At 46.9% G+C, this 24,676-nt stretch overlaps 1 protein-coding gene across 1 annotated transcript in view; it reads right to left on the bottom strand.

Moving 5' to 3' along the window:
- The window catches only part of LOC137630563 (uncharacterized), a 196,618-nt gene that overhangs the window by 61,719 nt on the left and 110,223 nt on the right, over positions 1–24,676 (bottom strand). The window contains exons 3-4 of the mRNA XM_068362097.1: positions 21,750–21,956; positions 18,632–18,795 (exon numbers count right to left, since the gene is read on the bottom strand). Of these exons, the coding sequence (XP_068218198.1) occupies positions 18,632–18,795; positions 21,750–21,956 (371 nt within the window). The remainder of the gene's footprint in view (positions 1–18,631; positions 18,796–21,749; positions 21,957–24,676) is intronic.

Raw genomic sequence — 24,676 nt, 5'->3', positions numbered from 1 at the left:
CTCCGAGAGTCTTTTTTGTTGGCAAAGTGTTGCGGTCACAGACGTTACCCTTGTCTCTTACCACAACCATTTCCGTTGATCCTTATTGGGTTGTACGGCAAGACATGCAGAATATGCTTGCCTCCCTTATGGAAGACTATTCTGCCGATTAGTCCGTTGAGTCTAGCCGTTTATCTCATCGATATCCTGGCTTTCAGCCAACCTAACGTTCCTTTGTGCTTCCTGTTGACGTTGGCGTAGCTATGTCACGTCAGCCAGGTTGTTTAGAACCACACTCGATGCGGTCTCGTGTGGATTTTCAGCCGTATTTGGACGTTAGGCCACTTGCTGATGCTCCTGTTGACGTTCAAGACGTTCGCTACAATCTGAGTTGACTTGTTTTGACGCTGTGCGTCAACCTCCGCATTCTAGAGTTGTTTTGACTGCTCAGTCTAGGCAGTCAAAGCAGTCTCGAGTGGACGCTGTGCGTCCTCACGCACCTGTTGTGGTTGACAGTTCACAGACTGTCAAGCAGTTACATGACGTTGCGTCCTGGTCCACTACTAATGCACCAGTGGGTGTGGACTCTGCTTGTAAAGCATTGCCACCACGGTAGGTCTCTCCCTTGCTTGAGACTCAGCTTTTATCGGACAAGGTTCCTGTAGATGAGGAAGTTGCTGTTCCTCCTCCTACTGATATTCCCTTGAGGACTCTGTCAGATGGAGAGGAGCCTAAAGCTGCTTATCCCTCTATGGACTTTAATTAAATCATGATGATTTTTTTAAGGATCTTTGTCCGGATCTTTTTGTAACTGCTGCTCCTCGTTCGCCTAAACGTCAGAGCTTACACTAGGCCTAGCTACTTCGAAGCCGTTGTTCATAAGCTAGTGCTCTCTCGCTCTCCTAGAGAGCTTTACGTTTGCTAGGCGACTGGTTTATCACCAGGAGGAGTTTGGGGGATACAGCCTTTGCTTTCCCTTCTTTTAAACTGGCTTATAGAGAGAGAGTCTGATATGACACGAGAGAAGTTCTCGGCTTGGGAGTTCATGCCTCTGCCCAGATAGACTTCTCAAATCTCGTAAACTCTCCCTGGCGCCTGGCCAGGAGACGCTCCAAGTTTTTTACAGGTCAACTTCACAGCTGTTTTCGAGCCTTTGAAGTTTTACTGTACAATTATGTCATGCATAAACAAGGCTTTCAGGGATGGAAAGCGGTACCGCCTCAGTCGCTAACCCCGTCTGTTGCCGCACCTGCTCCCATAGACCCTAAATGGGCTTTGCTGCAAGACATGCAGTCCAAGCTTGTGTCCTTGATAGAGGACTTTAATGCGGAGAAGGTTGCTGCCGAACCTTCTGGCCAACAACCTTCCAACCGGTCGGTTGTGCGTCCTGTTGATGCTGAGGTAACCTTCTCGCGTCTACCAGTTGAGGTGGTTCCTCCACCGATGCGACCCAGTGTGGGTTGCCAGCCGCACGTTGACGTTAAGCGACGCTCGGAGGTGGTTGTTGACGTTCAGGACGTTCAACAACCAGCAGAGGTGACTTGTTTTGACGCAGTGTGTCAACCTCAGCAACCCGGTATGGTGTTGACTGCACAACCCAGACGGTCTAGACAGTCTCGGGTGGACGCTGTGCTTCCTCGCGCACCCATGGTTGTTGACAGTTCACAGACTGTGCAGCAGTTCCATGATGTTGCGTCCGGCTCCGTCACGCATGCACCAGTGCGACCGGACTCAGCGAGCCAGACGTTGCCCACTCCATTGCCGTTTCCTCATCAGTTTTCGAATGAGGAACTATCTGATGAGGACGTTGCTGAACAACAAGACGATCAGCCCCCAGAATAGATCAAGCCCTGCTATCCATCCAGAAGATGCTGAAGAAGGAACGCTGCTCAGTCAGGCTGTGGATGAGTCTGGTAGGGACGCTGTCATCCGTGGAACATTTTGTGTCACTAGGAAGACTACACCTCCGTCCTCTTCAATACCATCTAGCTTTTCACTGGAAAAAGGACAAGACGCTAGAAGCGGTCTCGATCCCGATTTCCGAAAAGATAAAGTCTTGTCTGACTTGGTGGAAGGACAATATCAACCTAAGAGAGGGTCTTCCCCTGGCTGTTCAGACTCCCAACCACGTTCTCTTCTCGGACGCATCGGACGTGGGCTGGGGCGCGACACTAGACGGTCGGGAATGCTCAGGACTGTGGAACTCGAGTCAGAGGAGCATGCATATCAACTGCAAGGAGCTGTTGGCAGTACATCTGGCCTTGAAAAGCTTCAAGTCTCTCCTTCGAGGCAAAGTGGTGGAAGTAAACTCAGACAACACCACGGCCTTGGCGTACATCTCCAAACAAGGAGGTACCCACTCACTGACGTTGTACGAGATCACAAGGGACCTGCTCATCTGGTCAAAAGGTCAAGACATCTCCCTAGTAACGAGGTTCATCCTAGGCAACTTGAATGTCATAGCAGATTGTCTCAGTCGGAAAGGGCAAGTAATTCCAACAGAATGGACCCTCCACAAGGATGTGTGCAAGAGACTTTGGGCCACTTGGGGCCAACCAACCATAGATCTCTTTGCAACCTCGCTGACCAAGAGGCTTCCAATCTATTGCTCCCCAGTCCCGGACCCAGCAGCAATACATATAGATGCCTTCCTCCTAGATTGGTCACATCTGGATCTCTACGCATTCCCACCGTTCAAGATTGTCAACAAGGTACTGCAGAAGTTCGCCTCTCACGAAGGGACAAGGTTGACGTTAGTTGCTCCCCTCTGGCCCGCGAGAGAATGGTTCACCGAGGTACTTCGATGGCTAGTAGACGTTCCCAGAAGTCTTCCTCTAAGGGTGGACCTTCTACGTCAGCCTCACGTAAAGAAGGTACACCAAGCCTCCTCGCTCTTCGTCTGACTGCCTTCAGACTATCGAAAGACTCTCGAGAGCTAGAGGCTTTTCGAAGGAGGCAGCCAGTGCGATTGCTAGAGCAAGGAGAGCATCCACCATTAGAGTCTACCAATCGAAGTGGAAAGTCTTCCGAAACTGGTGCAAGTCAGTTCTGTATCCTCGACCAGTACCTCTGTAGCTCAAATAGCTGATTTTCTCTTATACCCGAGAAAAGGACGATCCCTTTCAGCTCCCACTATCAAGGGCTACAGAAGCATGTTGGCATCGGTCTTCCGGCATAGAGGCTTAGATCTTTCCAACAATAAAGATCTTCAAGACCCCCTTTAGTCTTTTGAGACCACCAAGGAGCGTCGTTTGGCTACCCCTGGTTGGAATTTAGACGTGGTACTAAGATTCCTCATGTCAGACAGGTTTGAGCCGCTACAATCAGCCTCCCTGAAAGATCTCACTCTAAAGACTCTTTTCCTGGTATGCTTAGCCTCAGCTAAAAGAGTCAGTGAGATTCATGGCTTCAGCAAGAACATCGGATTTTCGTCAGAAAAAGCCACCTGTTCGCTACAACTTGGTTTTCTAGCCAAAAATGTGCTGCCTTCTCGGCCTTGGCCTAAATCTTTCGATATTCCCAGCTTATCGGAGATTGTAGGCAATGAACTAGAGAGAGTCTTATGCCCTGTGAGAGCTCTTAAGTTCTATTTAAAGCGTACCAAACCTTTACGAGGCCAATCTGAAGCTTTATGGTGTTCAGTTAAGAAACCATCTTTGCCTATGTCAAAGAATGCTTTATCATACTTTATCAGACTGTTAATACGAGAAGCTCATTCACATCTGAGTGAGGAAGACCGAGCTTTGCTTAAGGTGAAGACGCACGAAGTTAGAGCTGTTGCAACTTCCGTGGCCTTTAAGCAAAATAGATCTCTGCGAAGTATAATAGACGCAACCTATTGGAGAAGCAAGTCAGTGTTCGCGTCATTTTATCTAAAGGATGTCCAGTCTCTTTACGAGGACTGCTACACACTGGGACCATTCGTAGCAACGAGTGCAGTAGTGGGTGAGGGCTCAACCACTACAATTCCCTAATTCCATATCCTTTTAATCTTTCTCTTGAAATGTTTTTTAATGTTGTTTTTATGGGTTGTCCGGAAGGCTAAGAAGCCTTTCGCATCCTGGTTGATTTGGCGGGTGGTCAAAGCCATTTCTTGAGAGCGCCTAGATTAGGGGTTTGATGAGGTCCTGTTGTATGGGTTGCAACCCTTGATACTTCAGCTCCTAGGGGTCGATCAGCATCCTAAGAGGATCGCGAGGCTCCGTAAGGAAGACGTACTTAAAAGGCAGAGTAATTGTTCAAGTCGACTTCCTTACCAGGTACCTATTTATTTTGTTTTTGTTATTTTGATAACTTCTAAAATGAAATAAAAAACTCTTAGCTCATAAAATGTAAACATATATTACTGGTCTCTATTCACCATCCTGGGTGTGAATCAGCTATATATTCACCGGCTAAGTTAAATATTTAAAAATGATATTTTAATTATAAAATAAATTTTTGAATATACTTACCCGGTGAATATATAAATTAAATGACCCTCCCTTCCTCCCCAATAGAGACGCAGTGGGATGAGGAGAAAATTGAGTCTTTGTTTACATAAGAGCTGGGTATCTGGTCGACAGATGGCGCTGTTGGGCACACCTGCAACCTGTGTAGCGATCACTGGCGAGTTTTTTCCGTAGAGTTTGTCTGTCGAGCAACAGAGTTGCAGCTATATATTCACCGGGTAAGTATATTCAAAAATTTATTTTATAATTAAAATATCATTTTTCCTAACAGTACAGTACTTACCTCGAACTACTTTCTTAGAAGTATCTGGGATCTCCTTCCCATCCGACCAGAGGTTTGTGTAGTTTACCCTAAACCCATTTTCTATGAGGGGTAACCTCAGGTGGAGTGATACGCGCCCTGAGGATAACCCCGGGTCAGAGAGCATGCTTGCTTAAGTCTCGACCTCCTGTAAGTTCTTGATAGCTACGGTCTCTAAGAATACCAGGGGACACTCGGGGAAGGCAGGGTGGGCCATTACCCGAAAATAGTTCGAGGTAAGTACTGTTAGGAAAAATACAAATTACTTAAAATTTGTGATTTGTTCCAACACGAAGTACTTACCTCGAACTACTTTCTCAGGAGACTTATACTTTAGGAGATGGGCGGGGCACTAAACAGTTCTTGAGACCCTACTGAGCAATATCCAGAGACCTAGAAAGGAGGCTAGGTCGTGTTGACCCCATAGAAAATCGAGCGAGAGGAAACTACACAAAAACCCATCTTAGTGTCTGAGAAACTCACCTGTGCAAGAAATCCTAGGGGACATGTCTTCCCCCCGTTGAGGAACTTGTCTCCGGCTCAGGGCCCTCTCAGAGCCCACTTGAAGCGGAAAAAGGGGAAGGAAGTACAAGTGGGTTTAAGGGACGAACCTGTGTCTCTTGTGCTTGTTACCCGCGGTTATCACAGGCTATGCCTTTAAACCGTTTGGAGCGCGGAAACAACGGTACCTATCGAGAACCCGTCCAGGGATTTTTTTGAGTAGTCCTTTAAATAGTGAGCAGTGAAGGTAGACTGGTTCGCCTAGGTGCCTGCCCTCAGGATCTGGCCCACTGCCATATTCTTCTCGAAAGCCAATGTACTAAGGCCCCTAATGTCATGGAGCCTGGGCTTTCCCGGCAGGGGGATTTCTGCCTTACTGTAGGCCCTGATGATGACCTGCTGCAGCCAGAAGGAGATGGTGTTTTTCGAGACTGGCTTCTTATCGGGGCCTGTGGAAACAAAAAGGCTTTTGATCTCGGGCCAGAGTCTGGCTGTCCTCTCCAAGTATTTCCTCAATGCCCTGACAGGGCACAGGCGCAAATCCTTCAAGTCGTCCAACCGGGGGATTGCCAGAATTGAGAAACCTTTAAACCTGGTGTCCCACACGGCAGGATTCTGGGTCTTCGCTACGAAGGAAGGGACGAACTTGAACGTGACTTCCCGCCAACCTTTCGAGTGAGCCACTTCGTAGGACAGACCATGGATCTCGCCCACCCGTTTAGCTGAAGCTAACGCCAGCAAGAAAACCGTCTTGAGAGCGAGATCCCTGTCCACGATGTCTTTCAGGGGCTCGAACGGGGGTTCGGATAACATTTTCAGGACCCTTGCCACATCCCATTGTGGCACCTTCACAGCTTGCGGGGGGCATGATTGTTCAAAACTTTTAATGAGCATTGAGATATGCCTGGAGTTACCCAGGTCTATGCCCTTCAGGAGAAAAACTTGGCCCAGAGCAGCACAGACTCCCTTGATGGCCGGGATGGACATGTTGACCACGTCCCTGAGGTAAACTAGTAAGTCCGCTATCTGCGGGATGGAGGCCTTCAGGGGCCTGATGTCTCGAGCGGTGCACTATTTGGTAAAAGTGGCCCACTTAGCCTGGTAGACCGCTGCTGATGATCGTCTCAGGTAGCCCGACATCCTTGTTGCTGTATTCAACGAATAGCCCTCCCTCCTCAGGAGGCGCTCGATAACCTCCACGCCTGAAGGCGAAGGGACCGAGGATTCTTGTGGAATCTTTGGAAGTGTGGTTGCCGGAGAAGGTCTGGCCTGTCCGGAAGGAGCCAGGGCAGCTGTTGTGCTAGCTCCCTTAGGTCCACGAACCATTCTCTCTCCGGCCACCAGGGCGCTACCAAAGTCATCCACAGGTTGTCTGCCCTTCTTACTCTGTTGAGGACCTACCTGAGCATCCAGAAGGGGGGAAAAGCGTACACGTCGAGATTGTCCCAAGGATATTTGGAAGTTGCCCTCGAACACCGCTTTTGGGTCTGGCACAGGAGAACAGAACACGGGGAGTTGTGTGTTCAACCTCGTTGCGAAGAGGTCCATCACCGGCGAACCCCATTTTTGAATGACGGTTCTGGCTACTCCAGGGTGCAGAGACCATTCGGACCCTACCACTTGCCCCATCCTGCTGAGGCCGTCGGCGAGGACGTTCCTTTTCCCCGGAATGAACCTTGCCGAGATTCTGATCTGCTCCACTTCGGCCCACTCCAGAAGTTCTTACGTGAGGACGCACAGCTCCTTCAACCTTAGGCCTCCCTGTTTTTTTATGTACGCTACCACCGTGGCATTGTCGCAAATGAGAGCCACTGTGTTTCCCCGGAGTAGGTGGACGAACTCCTGGCACGCCCTTCGTACTGCCCTCATCTCTAGCACGTTTGTGTGCTGGGTCTTCTCTTGGGCCGTCCAGCTCCCTCTTGCTGACTTCCCTAGGAGATGGGCACCCTACCCCTTCTTCGATGCGTCCGTGAACAGGAGCATCTCCGGGGGCTCGTCTGCAAAGGGCATCCCCTTGAAGGTGTTCGTCCTGCAGCCCCACCCTTCTAGGACCTGTTTCGTCTTCGGGAACACCGGGACCACACTGTGGGGGGAGTCCGTCTGGTTCCAGCTCTCTTTCATGTTCCACTGAACCTCCCTGAGCTTCAGCCTGCCCTGGGGGACCAGTTTTTCCGACACAAGGTGGCCTACCAGTCTCTGCCAGTCCTTCGCCCTCCTGGGTTGGTCCGTCAGGAAGGGGCGGAGGACCTGGTCTAAGTTGTCCAGCCTTTCCGAGGAGGGGAAGGCTCTCACCAACCGGGAATCGAGGACCATTCCGAGGTAGGTCATCCTGGCGGAGGGTATCAGTTGGGACTTCTATAGGTTGATGGTGATCCCCAGAACGTTGCAGAACCGCAGCAGCTTCACGCCTTGCTCCTTCAGTACTTCCTCTCAGGCTGAAAGTAACAACCAGTCGTCTAAGTACCGAATCAGGCGAATGCCCTGTTCGTGTGCCCAGATTGAGACCGTCGTGAAGACCTGTGGGGCTGCGAACAGCTCGAAGCAGAGGGTCTTGAACTGCAATGTTTGGGTACCCCATTTTACCCGTAGGTACTTCCTGCTGGAGGGATGAACCGGGATTTGGAAGTAAGCGTCCTTGAGATCTACTGACATCATGAAGTCCCCTTCTCTCAAGGACGCCAAGACCGACTTCGGAGTGTCCATTTTGAAGTCGGTCTTGCAAACGAACTTGTTGAGGGCTGAGGGGTCTATGACCGGTCTCCACCCTCCTGTCGCTTTCTCCACCAGGAACAGCCTGCTGTAGAACCCCGGACCTGGGTCCAGGACAGGTTCCATTACCCCTTTTGCCAACATCACTGAGACCTCTCCCTGCAGAGCTGTCTTTTTCAAGGGGTCCTTGGGGGCTAGCCACTCCGCCTGCTGGTCTGGCATCAGAGGTGGAGGGTCCGCTAGGAAGGGCAACCTGTACCCTTCCTTTAGTACTGTCACAGTCCACGGGTCTGCCCCGTGGTCTTCCCATGCTTGCCAAGAATGTTTGAGGCATCCCCGACCTGAGGCTTTGGCAGGAGTGGGGCGCCTCCCTTCCTATCTTCTCCTTGAGGTGCGGCCTGAACGTCCCCTTCTGAACGCTGAGAACGATGGTCTACAGGCGGTTTGGGCCGAGGCTGCTCCCCTACGGGAGCGCTGAGACGACTGGGACCAGGCCGTAGAAGAGTTGTCTCTCCTGGGCTGGCTAGGAGAGGCCTGAGGAGGGAGAGGCATGTCGGCAGTGGACCTTCTGTACGCCGGCATTCTGACCGGGTGTGGTCCGGGCTTGTTCGGGTCCTTCATCTTCCTAACCCTCTCAATCGACTCCTCCGCTGCCTTCAGGGGAAAGATAGCGTCGTCCCACAGGGTCAGGCTTCTCAGAGACCTGGCCTCTCTGTCCGGAAGCCGCCTTCTGATTTTACTCAAGACCGTGTCCCTCCTCCGCAGAACCCAGTTGGCGGCCATAGCTAGTGACTGGTAGGAGAGGAATTTTAGGGCCTTACCTCCCGAGCTGATAAGTTCCTTGAGTAAGGCCTGAGTTTTTGGTACCGTGAGATCGTATGAGGACTGGACGCCCACCAGGGTAGAGGCCCACCAGTCCAGCCATGAGGAGACATTGACCAAGTCCTTCGAAATCTCCTCCATCATGATCGCCTCCGAAGGAGAGAAGCAGATCGGAGCTGTCGACGCCCTCTCTTCCGAGGCTCCCTGCCCCAACACGGCAAGTGCCAGCTCCAGTGCACAGGCGCCTGCTCGCTGTCCCTCTGGGAGGTAAAACTTAATCTGGGACTTCAGGCCCTGGAGCAGTTTGGAAACACTCTGATTCTTGGGAGCCTCGACGTGGTTGGCCACGACCTTGTCCACATGGGCTCTACCCAACTTCACGTCCCTTGCTAAAGGAAGAGCCAAGGAGGGCCACTAGTCTATTGAGACTAGAACGCCATGATTCTTCGGAGGAGGGCTCCGGCTCGTCCAGCCTGTGGTGGCTCCTGATGAAGCCTATTATCCTCCGATTGGCCGATACCTCCGCTGCCAAACCCTCTCAGTGGTCGTCGAGCTCTTCCGAAGGGCGCGCTGACACATGCGACGGGGTTACTCCGGCAGAGGCCACCGTACGTAGGGGATTCTTGGACCGACCCTCTTGCGGGGGTTCTCGCTGAAGGATGGGCATCGCTGTCGGGACGGGGGCCTCCGTCCTAGGTCTATCACCCGTTCCGGAGGTCCGCGTATCTGCGGGCCTGCCCGCCAAGGGGAGCCGTAGGTCACACTCGTGACAAGCTAGGTGAGCTTTTGAGGTCAGGACTCGGCTGCCAGACCGAAGGGGCGACTCTCTCCTCTGGGCGGATGGAGCCGGAACCTTCGCGGACTTACGCCTGTCGACTGGAACCTGCAAGGATGGATCCCTCTGTCGGTTGCTACTGCTGCCGGATGAGTACCTATCTGGGGAGCGCGTCCTCGGGCGCCAACTTTAAGGGCCCGGCGCCGCAGCTAACTCCAGCAGCCTGTCACGGTGAATCATCACCCACTCACCGTCTGGGGAGGCACTTTTCCTCCATTTCCTCCTGGGGGATCCTGGGTGCTGACTCTCGTGGCGCGATCTAGAGCGAGAGCGAGAGCGCGACAGCTTCCTGTGGGACTTCTCCTGCTGTCTCCTGAGCTTCCTCAGCGCCTCGTCCTCCGAGGAGCAGGAAAGCTCCTCCACTGAGGAGACCGAAGACTTGTAGGCCCTCTTCGATGATCTCGCCTCTCGCGCTGGTGTAGGAGGGTTCCTTCGACGCTCCGTGGACAGCGACGCCTGTAGAAAAATGTTATTTTTATAATAAAATAAATTTTTGAATATACTTACCCGGTGATTATATAAGCTGCAGCTCTGCTGCCCGACAGAAAAACTCTACGCTCAAAATCCGCCAGCGATCGCTATGCAGGTAGGGGGTGTACTTCAACAGCGCCATCTGTCGTGCAGGTACTCAGTACTCAATGTAAACACAGAACTCAATTTTCTCCTCGGTCCACTGGGTCTCTATTGGGGAGGAAGGGAGGGTCCTTTAATATATAATCACCGGGTAAGTATATTCAAAAATTTATTTTAAATAACATTTTTCAATATTAAACTTAGCCGGTGATTATATAAGCTGATTCACACCCAGGGGGGTGGGTAGAGACCAGCATTAATTGTTTACATTATTATGAGCTAAGGATTTTGTATTTCATTTTAGCAGTTATTCAAAATAACAAACATAAAATAAATAAGTACCTGGTAAGGAAGTCGACTTGAACAATTACTCTGCCTTTTTTTTTTTTTTTTTAAGTACGTCTTCCTTACTGAGCCTCGCGATCCTCTTAGGATGCTGAGCGACTCCTAGGAGCTGAAGTATCAAGGGTTGCAACCCATACTACAGGACCTCATCAAAACCTTTAATCTAGGCGCTTCTCAAGAAAAGAATTTGACCACCCGCCAAATCAACCAGGATGCGAAAGGCTTCTTAGCCTTCCGGACAACCCAAAAACAACAATAAAAAACATTTCAAGAGAAAGATTAAAAAGGTTATGGAATTAGGGGAATGTAGTGGTTGAGCCCTCACCCACTACTGCACTCGCTGCTACGAATGGTCCCAGGGTGTAGCAGTTCTCGTAAAGAGACTGGACATCTTTAAGATAAAAAGACGCGAACACTGACTTGCTTCTCCAATAGGTTGCGTCCATTATACTCTGCAGAGATCTATTCTGTTTAAAAGCCACTGAAGTAGCGACAGCTCTAACTTCATGTGTCTTTACCTTCAGCACAGCATGGTCTTCTTCATTCAGATGGGAATGAGCTTCTCGTATCAACAGTCTGATATAATAGGAAACTGCATTCTTTGACATAGGTAAAGAAGGTTTCTTAATAGAACACCATAAAGCTTCTGACTGTCCTCGTAAAGATTTAGTTCGTCTTAAATAGAACTTAAGAGCTCTAACAGGGCATAAGACTCTTTCTAGTTCATTTCCAACCATATTTGAAAGGCTTGGAATGTCGAACGATTTCGGCCAAGGGCGAGAAGGTAGCTCGTTTTTGGCTAGAAAACCAAGCTGTAAAGAACATGTAGCCGTTTCAGATGAAAATCCGATGTTCCTGCTGAAGGCGTGAATCTCACTGACTCTTTTAGCTGTGGCTAAGCAAACCAGGAAAAGAGTCTTTAAAGTGAGATCTTTAAAGGAGGCTGATTGTAGTGGCTCGAACCTTTCTGACATCAGGAATCTTAGTACCACGTCTAAATTCCATCCAGGTGTAGCCAAACGACGCTCCTTCGTGGTCTCAAAAGACTTAAGGAGGTCCTGTAGATCTTTGTTGTTGGAAAGATCTAAGCCTCTGTGACAGAAGACTGTTGCCAACATGCTTCTGTAACCTTTGATAGTGGGAGCTGAAAGAGATCTTTCTTTCCTCAGGTATAATAGGAAGTCAGCTATTTGGGTTACAGAGGTACTGGTCGAGGATACTGATACCGACTTGCACCAATTTCGGAAGACTTCCCACTTCGACTGGTAGACTCTAAGAGTGGATGTCCTCCTTGCTCTAGCAATCGCCCTGGCTGCCTCCTTCGAAAAGCCTCTAGCTCTAGAGAGTCTTTCGATAGTCTGAAGGCAGTCAGACGAAGAGCGTGGAGGTCTGGGTGTACCTTCTTTACGTGTGGCTGACGTAGAAGGTCCACTCTTAGAGGAAGAGTTCTGGGAACGTCCACCAGCCATTGAAGTACCTCGGTGAACCATTCTCTCGCGGGCCAGAGGGGAGCAACTAACGTCAACCTTGTCCCTTCGTGAGAGGCGAAGTTCTGCAGTACCTTGTTGACAATCTTGAACGGGGGGAATGCATAAAGGTCTAGGTGGGACCAATCCAGTAGAAAGGCATCTATATGAACTGCTGCTGGGTCCGGGATCGGTGAGCAATATATTGGGAGCCTCTTGGTCATCGAGGTTGCGAAGAGATCTATGGTAGGTTGGCCCCATGTGGCCCATAGTCTCTTGCACACATCCTTGTGTAGGGTCCATTCTGTTGGGATGATTTGACCCTTCCGACTGAGGCAATCCGCCATGACATTCATATTGCCTTGTATGAACCTCGTTACTAGAGAAAGGTTTAGATCTCTTGACCAGGTGAGGAGGTCCCTTGCGATCTCGTACAACGTCATAGAATGGGTCCCTCCTTGCTTGGAGATGTACGCCAAGGCCGTGGTGTTGTCCGAGTTCACCTCCACCACTTTGCCTTGAAGGAGGGACTTGAAGCTTTTCAAGGCCAGATGAACTGCCAGTAGCTCCTTGAAGTTGATATGTAACGTTCTTTGATTCGAGTTCCACGTTCCCGAGCATTCCCGACCGTCTAATGTCGCACCCCAGCCCGTGTCCGATGCGTCCGAGAAGAGAACGTGGTTGGGGGTCTGAACAGCCAGGGGCAGACCCTCTCTGAGTTGATACTGTCCTTCCACCAAGTCAGTGCTGACTTCATCTTCTCGGAAATCGGGATCGAGACCGCTTCTAGCGTCTTGTCCTTTTTCCAGTAAACAGCTAGATGAAATTGAAGGGGACGGAGGTGTAGTCTCCCTAACGAAACGAACTGTTCCAGGGATGATAGCGTCCCTATCAGACTCATCCACTGTCTGACTGAACATCGTTTCTTCTTTAGCATGTTCTGGATGCATACCTGGGCTTGACTTGTTCTGGGGGCCGACGGAAAAGCCCGAAAAGCTTGACTGTGAATCTCCATCCCTAAATACACTATAGTTTGGGATGGGACCAGTTGGGACTTTTCCATATTGACCAGGAGACCCAATTCCTTGATCAGATCTAGAGTCCACTTTAGATTCTCCAGACAGCGACGACTGGAAGAAGCTCTTAGAAGCCAGTCGTCCAAATAGAGGGAAGCTCTGATATCCGCTAAATGCAGGAATTTGGCAATATTCCTCATCAGCCTCGTAAACACAAGAGGAGCCATGCTTAGGCCAAAGCACAGGGCTTGAAATTGGTAGACAACCTTGTCGTAAACGAATCTCAGAAAAGGTTGGGATTCTGGGTGGATGGGGACGTGAAAGTATGCGTCCCTTAGGTCTAAAGAGACCATCCAGTCTTCCTTTCTGACCGCTGCTAGAACTGACTTTGTGGTCTCCATGGCGAACGTCTGCTTTGTGACAAAGACATTCAGCGCACTGACGTCTAGCACCGGTCTCCACCCTCCTGTCTTCTTTACCACTAAGAAGAGACGGTTGTAGAAGCCCGGGGATTGATGGTCCCGGACTTTGACTACCGCTCCCTTTTGTAGCAAGAGAGACACCTCCTGCTTCAAAGCTAGTCTCTTGTCTTCCTCTTTGTACCTGGGAGAGAGATCGATGGGAGACGTTGCTAGAGGGGGTTTGCGGACAAACGGGATCTTGTACCCTTCTCTGAGCAACTTCACAGATTGTGCATCTGCGCCCCTTTTCTCCCAGGTCTGCCAGAAGTTCTTGAGTCTGGCTCCCACTGCTGTCTGAAGAAGGTGGCAGTCAGACTCTGCCTTTAAAGGACTTGGTACCTTTCTTCTTCCCACGTCTCCCTTCGGCACGAGCACCTCCTCTGCTGGAGGCTCTGCCACGAAAGGGCGGAATGAATCTGGACGCTGGAGTGTCCATCCTGGGTCTAGATACGGTAGGCAAAGGGGTGGCTTTGCGGGCAGAGGACGCAACCAGGTCATGGGTGTCCTTCTGAATCAAGGAGGCAGCAATCTCCTTTATCAATTCCTCTGGGAAGAGGCACTTTGAGAGAGGAGCGAAAAGAAGTTCCGATCTCTGACACGGTGTTACTCCAGCTGACAGGAACGAGCAAAGGTTTTCCCGTTTCTTGAGGACCCCGGAAACGAACGAAGCCGCAAGCTCACTGGATCCGTCACGTATGGCCTTGTCCATGCAGGACATAATGAGCAAGGAAGCTTCCTTGTCAGAAGGGGAGATCTTCCTGCTCAAAGCTCCCAGACACCAGTCCAAAAAGTTAAAAACCTCGAAGGCTCTGAACACTCCTTTCAACAGATGGTCTAAGTCTGAAGGAGACCAACATATCTTAGAGCGTCTCATGGCTAGCCTGCGGGGAGAGTCTACTAGACTTGAGAAGTCGCCCTGGGCAGAGGCAGGAACTCCCAAGCCGAGAACTTCTCCCGTGGCATACCAGACGCTCGATCTGGAAGAGAGTCTCGCAGGGGGAAACGTAAATGCTGTCTTCCCAAGGTTCTTTTTGGACTGCATCCAATCTCCCAACACTCGTAAAGCTCTCTTGGACGAGCGGGCGAGGATGAGTTTCGTAAAGGCAGGCGCTGATGACTGCGTGCCTAAAGCAAACTCAGATGGAGGAGAGCGTGGGGCCGCAGATACAAACTGATCAGGATACATCTCCCTGAACAGTGCAAGAACTTTCCTAAAGTCCAAGGAGGGTTGCGTGGTCTTGGGTTCATCGATGTCCGTATGCGGGTCGTCAATGTGGGCAGCGTCGTCATCATCAGAGAGTCCATCATCTGAAAACTGAGGAGGAAGCGGCAAAGGAGTAGGAATCGGCTGGTCAGCTGAGTCCGGCAGCACGGGTGCACGCGTGACTGAACCGGACGCAACGTCATGGAACTGTTGCCCAGTCTGTGAACTGGTAACAACCATAGCAGCGCGGGGACGCAAAGCGTCTACTCCAGACTGTCTAGTCTGCTGTGGGCGAGTAGAGGAAACCACACTGGGTTGCGGAGGTTGACGCACCGCGTCAAAACAAAACAACTTAGGCTGTTGTTGTAACTCGCGAACGTCAACGGAAGGTTCCGTGCGTCGCTGAACGTCAACATGCGGCTGGCAGGGTACACTGGAACGCATGGGTGGCGGGACTCTCACAGCTGGAGTGCGGGAGAAGGTAGCCTCAGCGTCCACTGGACGCACCACCGTGGGTGGTTGTAGGCTAGAGGTTGGTGCAGCGTCAACCTTCTCCGCACGAAAGTCCTGCATCAATGACGTTAACTGTGACTGCATGGTCTGCAGCAAAGACCACTTAGGGTCTACAGGAGCAGGTGCGGCAACAGACGGTGCTACTGCCTGATGCGGTACCGCTTTGCCTCTCTTAGGAGGTGAGCAGTCATCGGAAGACTGCAGTGAGTCCGAACTGACCCAGTGGCTACAACTGGGCCGTTGGACTTGCGCGGAAGGGACCGACTTGCGCTTAAGAGGCAGCGAGACCTTGGTCCATGGTTTCTTTCGAGAAACCTCTTCCGCAGACAAGGAATAAATGGGCTCTCTCGTCTTCGTGTGGGTGGGGCGATCTTGGTTAGATACGCCCGAAACCACGGAGGGAACGTCTGTTCACTGATTAAAGCCTCTCGAACCCTTTGGTCGTACGACATTGCTTCTCCCCTGGGCTTGGGAGCTTGCAAGAGGTCCCGGACTGGGAGGACGACAGGCACGAACAGACGAACCCTCAAGCGCAACACTATCCACAACACTTTCCACAACACTACCACTCACTTTGTCACTACCCACTGCACTCTTACACTTCAACTCCTTGACGTCTGCCATGAGTTGGTTACGGTCACTAGCCAATGACTCGACTCTCTCACCCAGAGCCTGGATGGCACGCATCATATCTGCCATCGAAGGTTGTTGAGTGCTAGAAGGGGGATCAGGAGCAACCACTACAGGGGAAGGAATAGGTTGTGGGGCATGAGGAGAGGAAAATTCAACGGAGCGAGATGAACTTCTCCTGACTCTATCTCTCTCTAGCCTACGTGTGTATTTCTGGAATTCGATGAAATCGAATTCCGAAAGCCCAACGCATTCCTCACATCGATCTTCCAATTGACAGGTCTTATCCCGACAATTGGAACAAACGGTGCGAGGATCGATAGAGGCCTTCGGAAGACGCCTTGAACAGTCCCTAGCATTACATTTCCTGAACTTAGGGACTTGAGAAGGGTCAGCCATTTTGAATTAGTCAAAGGGGAATTCAAAATCTATCCAAAGTCGTCAACAAATAATCCAAAATCAACAAAAGAATGCAAGGATGTATTGAAGATAACGTCTGCAAAGCAAAAGCTCAAAACTAGAAATGTGTACTTCACCAAAATATGTGAAAACCAATCCAGTAAGCAACAGCGAATTTAGTAGGTCTTGCCGGTGGCACGACAGAGAGAAAATTGAGTTCTGTGTTTACATTGAGTACTGAGTACCTGCACGACAGATGGCGCTGTTGAAGTACACCCCCTACCTGCATAGCGATCGCTGGCGGATTTTGAGCGTAGAGTTTTTCTGTCGGGCAGCAGAGCTGCAGCTTATATAATCACCGGCTAAGTTTAATATTGAAAAACCTCCTGGAATGTGGCCGACGGCGCTGGGGGGGAACGTGGAGGCTCTTCCGTGGGGGACCAGGTCCCGAAGCCTTCCTCCATCCTCAGTGGTGACCTGAAAGGCGTCTTGGGGGGAACCCACGCAGTGGGGTCCGACGGCGGGGAAAGCTCCTTCTCGACATCGCCCTCGGCTGCATTAGTGCCTGAAAAACACGCCCAAGAGGCTGGAGGAGAATTAGGTAAATTTTTCCCCCACATGGGGTCATCAGAGGAAATGTGACCTGCTTGCACCAGGACTCCGTCTCCCGTACACACTCCCGCCCCTCCCTCAGGCCCCTCACTCGCCTGGAACGACGCCACAACCCCATTATCCTGAAGCTCAGACTCTTGGGGAAGGGCCGCGGGCCTCTTACCCGCAACGGACTTACCTCGTCCCCTACTCTGGGTAGGGGAGGGTGGAAGGGAAGCTCGGTCCGGTGAGACGCCCGGCGAAGCAAGGGAGGAAGGAACGCTCGGCTTCTTAGGCGACTTCTTAGGCGACTTCTTTGCCTCCTTCTTCTCCTTGGTGCTATACCGCACCCACTGCACCTCATTCCAGGACTCGCACTCTGGACACGTGGCGGAAGGGGAACAAACACTCAAACACTGCCCCTGTACGAGGAAAACAAGGAGTGGGGGTCAACTTCGGGTTTCGAGAGAAACGCTCCACACGATTTACCGGCCATAGGCCAAGGACAACGGCGAGGGTGCTCCATGAAGCAGGAGAAAGCACCACGAGACACAAGAACGCACAGGGAAAGCACAAAGGGACCATGTGGGTACCGCGTGAGAGACAAAGGGGTCGGGGACACACAAAGTCACACTAGGATTAGGAGAGCAGCAAGATGATATCGCGACGCGACCAGAGAACTTACTGGAGGTCGAGACCTGAGCAAACATGCTCTCTGACCCGGGGTTAGCCTTAAGGCGCGTATCACTCCGCCTGAGGTTACCCCTCATAGAAAATGGGTTTAGGGTAAACTACACAAAACTCTGGTCGGATGGGAAGGAGATCCCAGATACTCCTAAGAAAGTAGTTCAAGGTAAGTACTTCGTGTTGGAACAAATAGTAATTCACAAGAAAAGATAGAAATATTAACAAATTAATTAGCATTTTACCTTTGAGGAGAGCCATGGCTGGTGTGCGGAAGACGAGAGAGAGGAGGAAAGGGCTACTGTACTGCTTGGCAAGAGAATTCCCTCCGTAAGAGTTTCAGGTAAAATATAGGAAGTAATCTCTTTTAGGGTTGTTGTGGCCTGATTGGTAACGTCTCTGTCTGGTGTTTGCCAGACGGGGGTTTGAGTCCCGCTCAGACTCGTTAGTGCCATTATTGTCTGCAACCTTACCATCCTTGTGAGCTAAGGTTGGGGGGTTTGGGGGAGCCTATAGGTCTATCTGCTGAGTCAACAGCAGCCACTGCCTGGCTCTCCCTGGTCCTAGCTTGGGTGGAGAGGAGGCTTGGGTGCTGATCATATAATATATGATCAGTCTCTAAGGCATTGTCCTGATTGCTAGGGCAATATCACTGTCCCTTGCCTCTGCCATTCATGAGCGACCTTTAAATGGCATTCGCTATCGCTAACTGAATTACTTAATTTATGCTTTATGGACACCTGTCATCTTTGATTTTTCACACTTACATTCAAATTTGACAAGGAACCTATCTAGAGACGACAGCTTTTATCTTTTTTTTTAAAATGGGGTAAAAATCATATGGACATGCCATGAAAACCGCAAGTGTGGCATAAGGGCAAAGATTGACTGATTTCATGCCAGTCTCGCTAGTATTTGTCCACAACCAATGCGCATATAGAGGGACATTTTTGCTTGAGAAATGGTACAATGCTTGTATATCAATTTGAAATTTCAAGATATGAATTGTACGTAAAGTATTCAGTTATACTCGTAAACTGATGTATTACTGTAGGCCTACTGATACTTGACTCCATTCTCATTTACATAAAATAAATTTCAGCGTTAAACACAACAAAAGAAATTTTAGATTAAAATTTAGAAAAAATTACCTTTGTTATATTCAAAGCCAGACAGAGTTTAGATGGGCCATTACAGAGTTCATGTTCTTTTAATGGCCGAGATTTAGAAGTACGCTTGAAAGATCGACCAGCAATCATCTCATCTATTCCTTCTATAGGCTCTAGTGACCTGATCAACACACATGACCCTTCGCCTGTGGGATGAATTAGTGAAAAATAAGACATTATTATTATTATTATTATTATTATTATTATTATTATTATTAGCTAAGCTACAACCCTAGTTGGAAAAGCAAGACGCTATAAGCCCAAGGGCTCCAACAGGGAAAAATAGCCCATTGACAAAAGGAAATACAGAACTAAATAAATGGTATGAGAAATAATGAACAATTAAAATAAAATATTTCAAAAACAGTAACAACACCAAAACAGATACAGTATTACATATATAAACTATAAAAAGCATTACATCTACCTGTTCAACATAAAAACATTTGCTGCAAGTTTGAACTTTTGAAGTACTTCCGATTCAACTACCCGATTAGGAAGATAAAACTTCTAGAATACTGTGTAATATTGAGCCTCGTGGTGGAGAAGGCCTGACTATTAGAATTAACTGCAAACCCAGTATTATGAACAGGATGAATTGACCTGGAAGAGCTGAATGTAAAGGATGATCAGAATTATGAAAAATCTTATGCAACATGCATAACGAACTAATTCAACGACGGTGCCAAAGATTAATATCAAGATCAGGAATAAGAAATCTAATAGACCGTAAGTTTCTGTCCAACAAATGAAGATGAGAATCAGCAGTTGAAGACCAGACAGAAGAACAATACAGTACTTGAAACAAGGTAGAATGAAAGAATTAAAACACCTCTTCAGAATAGACTGATCACTGAAAACCTTAAAAGATTTTCTCAATAAGCCAATTATTTGTGCAATGAAAGAAGACACAGACCTAATGTGTTTCTCAAAGTAAATTTGCTGTCAAGAATCGCACCTAAAATTTTTAGAGTCATACAGAGCTAAAGAACATTATCAATGTTGAGATCCAGATGTTGAACCACTGTCCTTGACCTACTTACAATCATAATTTGAGTTTTGTAAGGATTCAACTTCATGCCCCATAATTTGCGCTATGCACTAATTTTAGCTAGATCTCTACTAAGGGATTCAGCAACCCCAGATCTACATTCAAGAGATGGAATTGATGCAGAGTGTAGTTAGTAAGCAAATTCTATTAAAATACATAATTGTTATACACCAAATACACTCAGGACAACCATTTTCATATTTCATGCTGAAATGTTTTACAAACTGTTGACTTATGCTTCACTTATTACAGCATACTTGTATATTAATCTATCAAGGAAGTGGCAATTTTACCAAACTTTAATTTCATATAACAATACTGTATATTATTGGAAAGGATTTCAATAGCATAGAAAGTATGATATAAAAAATATTTAGGCTTCTGCACAAACTTAAGGTCAAGAATTTATCTGTTCTTCCCTCTATGGGGTTAGTCTGAAATTTAAAACTCAACATTTCCTCATGTCTAGTAGTATATCTTTCTGAACTTATATTTGTTCTAGGTTCTCTCCTATCTCCAACTCCACAATTTCCTGGAACTGCTACACATTTTTAATCCTGCTACCTCCATATCTAATGCTTTTCTTACTAACTGATCCTCATCCCTTTGTGTCAAAAACATCTCAATCTTTGAACACCTGGAATTTTATTAAAAATCACATCTTTTCACTAATTCCTCATTCATAATAGGATTTTACCATTGTAATCCAGCATCAAATCTTCTAAGGTCATGCATCATCAAAATCTCTCCTATTTTTCTTGCTAATGCACATGGTTCTGCTGCATACAGTAGTATATGCCTTATTTACCCATTATAAGTCTTTGCACTATCTATCAATGAAATGTTTTCCATTTCTTGTAAAAATAACTGCAATATAAAGAGGACTGCACGGTATAGATTTACCTGTATTCATAAATCAGCGATGTGCCAAGGGCGTGATAGGATTACAATATGGTACTGTATAATAAAACTTATTACCATGAGGACCTTCAGAGCCACTTTATATTCTACCATTTTGAATGGCCTTTCAGAGATATCTTATAGAGCACAGTATCATGTACCAGATCACCACTGCCTCAAGTGTCTGACAGAGAAAAGAATGACAAACCTAGGAACATTTTGAACACAAGTAGGCATACTTTTTTTTAGTTTTTATTACTAAATTCTTTGTCTCATAATTCTTAGAAAACAATGAATTGGTTTTGGTGGTGTATTTTGTTAAATATTTATTTTTGTCAAGCTTCATATAGGCTTCTCTTCTTGCTTAAAATTAACATACATTATTGCATCACAGAACATCTTAATGTTCACTGGCAGTTGTCTTGCGTATGGTGTTGGTCAAGATTACAATACCATTGACCTATGGTTTTTTTAGATAAGGACAGTTATTGTGCCATCTACTGTATTTACAATAAATTTCATAAGCCTATCAATATCTTGGAGTGAGCCCTTCAAAGTTGTGCAATGGGATAGGATTTTCTTTTCCAATTTGTTTGAAAGTTTTGTGCAGATGGTGGTAGCTTATCTGCTGTATTTTGCATATGTATGATCAGCAGAGCAAGGAATGGAAGCTTAACACAGATTTAGTTTTCAAAGGAAAACTTGAGATTAGAAACATTCTCAGGGATTAGGCTTAGTTGGGTTACCTCTTCTGTCTGCACAATAACAAAGATGTTGTTAATGTACCTGTGGTACAGGCAAGAGTGGGGAGGATAGCCAAACCTTTTCTCTTAATATTTTCATGGAAAATTTGTCAAAAGTGCCTCATGTCTACATGGACATGGGGTTCATCCTTTATGGTGAGTGATGGGGGCCCCTATATTACACAGATAATTCCTGCAAGAATCTTGAATGGAGCTGTTGTGATATATTTCATCTAAATAATTTTAAGTTTCTCTTATAGCAACATTTGTGAATAAGTTAGGAAAACAGCTGATGATGCATGTGTATGGAGTAAAAGAAAAGTCAAATTTATCATTCTGGAGCAGTCTAGTTAGAATTCTTAAATATCAACATGAAAATTTATATAATACTGTACTTGACCCTTACCTTGGCTTGAAATGTTCAGGCAATAATACATTCCATATATACTGTAGACATATAAAGTTCCTGGTGCCATGTACATGGGTTCATTTCGAGGGGTTCTCTTTCCATTATAACTGTGTGAAGCTACATCATTTTCTCCAAGGTAACTTTCAGTTTCCACTATCATTCCTCGTAAAAGAGATCCATCGACTTTCCGTACAAGAATCTGACCTTAAATTACATGAATAAATCATTAATAACATTTCTAGTGAAAATCATGAGTACTCTGCCTTATGCCATTAATTGGTTTCAAGAGACCAGACGTATATCAGATATTTGCCCCTTAAAGTGACTTAATACATTCCTTGCTCATGAAAAAGTATGAACGGTAATTAAAACCTACTATCATATACAGTACTGTATTGTATAGTCTGTACTGCATAACCTCTGAATGAAATTTAGAGAGAGAGAGAGAGAGAGAGAGAGAGAGAGAGAGAGAGAGAGAGAGAGAGAGAGAGAGAGAGAGAGAGAGAGAGAGAGAGAGAGAGAGAGAGAGAGAGAGAGAGATTGTAAAATTAAAATTGTTTTATGATTAGATAACTTTTGATAATGTTCACTGTAAGTGCTTATACACAGTAAATATGAAAATGTTTACTATTTAAGAGGATGGTTTAATATTAATATGGATGACATTAATAAAGGTTTGAAATATACATAAATAATAAAATAAATAGGGGGTTGTTACTTCATGGAATTTTACCTATCATGGGGGAGGGCAGAACAAATTATCAGCGATAGATGAGGGAATACAGAATATCCCTTTTTTTCCAGCCTCAGAAAGACTTAGTCAAAGCCCAACTCTAAGAGTTGTCCAAGGCTCGAGACTAGTTTCAATAGCAAGACAACTCCTCTATGCATGACTCTCCTTCACATCAGCTGGAGGGAAAGAAGAAACAGGTGACACCCAGGATGAGTGCTGGATGCTCTCTAGAACAGTACTGTACTACTCTTCCCATAAAACAATGCTGAGGGATTGGTCAATACCTTGTGGGACTTGGCCCAATCAGTTGTCCTGTTTTTCAATGACTTCTTTCTATTAGGGTATGACTTCCCCTTATTGGGAAGGTATCAGCATACTGCTTCTCACTATCCTGAAGAGTAAGAGAAGTCGAACATCCAGGATGGGAAAAGAGGGTCGCACCCTTTATTCCTACCAGTAGTGTGTGTGTGTGCTCAATCTCATAAGAACCAAACACAGGTAGTGGGTGTGTGAACTCCTGTACCAAGTGCCGATCCGTCTACTTGAGGATAAGCACATTACTGGTACGTTCCTTTTACTTCACAAACTAAGTAAGAGCATACTGTCTGGTATCCCTTCCTTGAGGGTAAGGTTCTCAGTACCACACTCACTTTTCCACAGGGAGATTGATTGATTGAAAGTTTTCAGGCATCCTGACATGTAAGGTCACTGATGCTGATATCAATTTTTATAGATGAAGAATAAAAGGAAATTCAATGCAAAACAATAAAAGTAAAGATTTCCTTATAAAAGTTGAAAATTTTCAGAAGACGTGCTTCTGAAATAAATCTTGAAATACCGCTAGCATGGTACAACACATCATGTCCAAGAATCTTCGCAAGGATGAACCTGCCATCCTTACCTCGAGCCTCTAACAGATATCTATTTCTTAAGGTACTAAAAGTGGGGCATTCTGTCAACAAGTGCCTCACTGTCAAGGGTACCAAACAGTTATTGCAATATTATTAATGTTGCCTAGTCATCAGAAACTCATGTGTCAACCGAGTGTGACCAATGCGGAGACGACAAACAGTTGTCTCACACTTTCAGGGCATCATGGTATACATCCAAAGAGGTATACAATTAATTACTTCTCTCATTTCATTTCCTTCTAAATTATGCCAATGCTGTTGTCGATTATTATAAAGGTATCCCAGATGATGGGATACCTTCTTGGTAACGAACTCAGCAGCAGCATTCTTTGCTAGTAAATTTGCTTTCTCATTCCCAGACACACCTATGTGTGCTGGAACCCAACAAAATCAAATTGTTATACCTCTCAGTCCAATAATAAAAAGCCTCTCTAAAATCTTTAAAACTAAAGGGTTACTGGAATTAAAAACTTCTTAAGCTTGTAGCACACTTCTTGCATCACTAAAAATGGTAAAATTGCCCTCTTCTTTTAATGCTATTTTTTTAATAGCGGTTAGTATGACATATGGTTCAGCAGTAAATATAGATGTTAGAGGAAGTGCAGATCTATAATTAAAAGCATTATTATATACTCCAAATCCAACGCCAGCATCAGATTTGGAGCCATCTGTATATATAGAAGTCGATTCCATATGTTATGCAACATGTTCCATGAAATGAGACCTGGCTTCTAAGTCAGTTATATTCTTTTTGATACCATAAAAATATTTACAGAAAGATATCTATGGTAATTTCCATGAAGGGGTTGATGATATCTTCAATGGCAGCACCTTTACTTCTAGCTATATCAAGACTATGTAGCAATTGCTTTACCTGAAAACCATAAGGTTGAGGAGAATTTGGGTGCAAATCAAAGTATCTACAATGCCTTACCAGGTTTGCAGTCTGATACACAAAAGAATTAGAAAGTCTTTGCAACCTACGCCAAATCCAAACAATAGAAGACTTTCGGTAAAGGACTAAAGGTAATTCTCCAGCATCAACTAGGAGGCTTGGGATAAGGGAGGTTTTAAAGGCTTTGGTGGCCAATCTGATACCAGCATGGTGTCTTTAATCGGCTTGGGTTGGCTGAGGAATAAATTTTACACCCAGTCTAGCTTCACTTACACATGGGATCCGTTAACCTTTGATGTGCATATCCAGGTCTGGATGTAATCCCCAAATATGATGGAAATAGAAAACAATTTTTCTTGTTGAAAACTAAAATCCATTCATATCA

This window comes from Palaemon carinicauda, chromosome 38, assembly GCF_036898095.1.
Source record: "Palaemon carinicauda isolate YSFRI2023 chromosome 38, ASM3689809v2, whole genome shotgun sequence".
NCBI lineage: Eukaryota > Metazoa > Arthropoda > Malacostraca > Decapoda > Palaemonidae > Palaemon > Palaemon carinicauda.
Note: the sequence above shows the minus strand (reverse complement) of the source record. Positions and strands in the feature narration are given on the sequence as shown.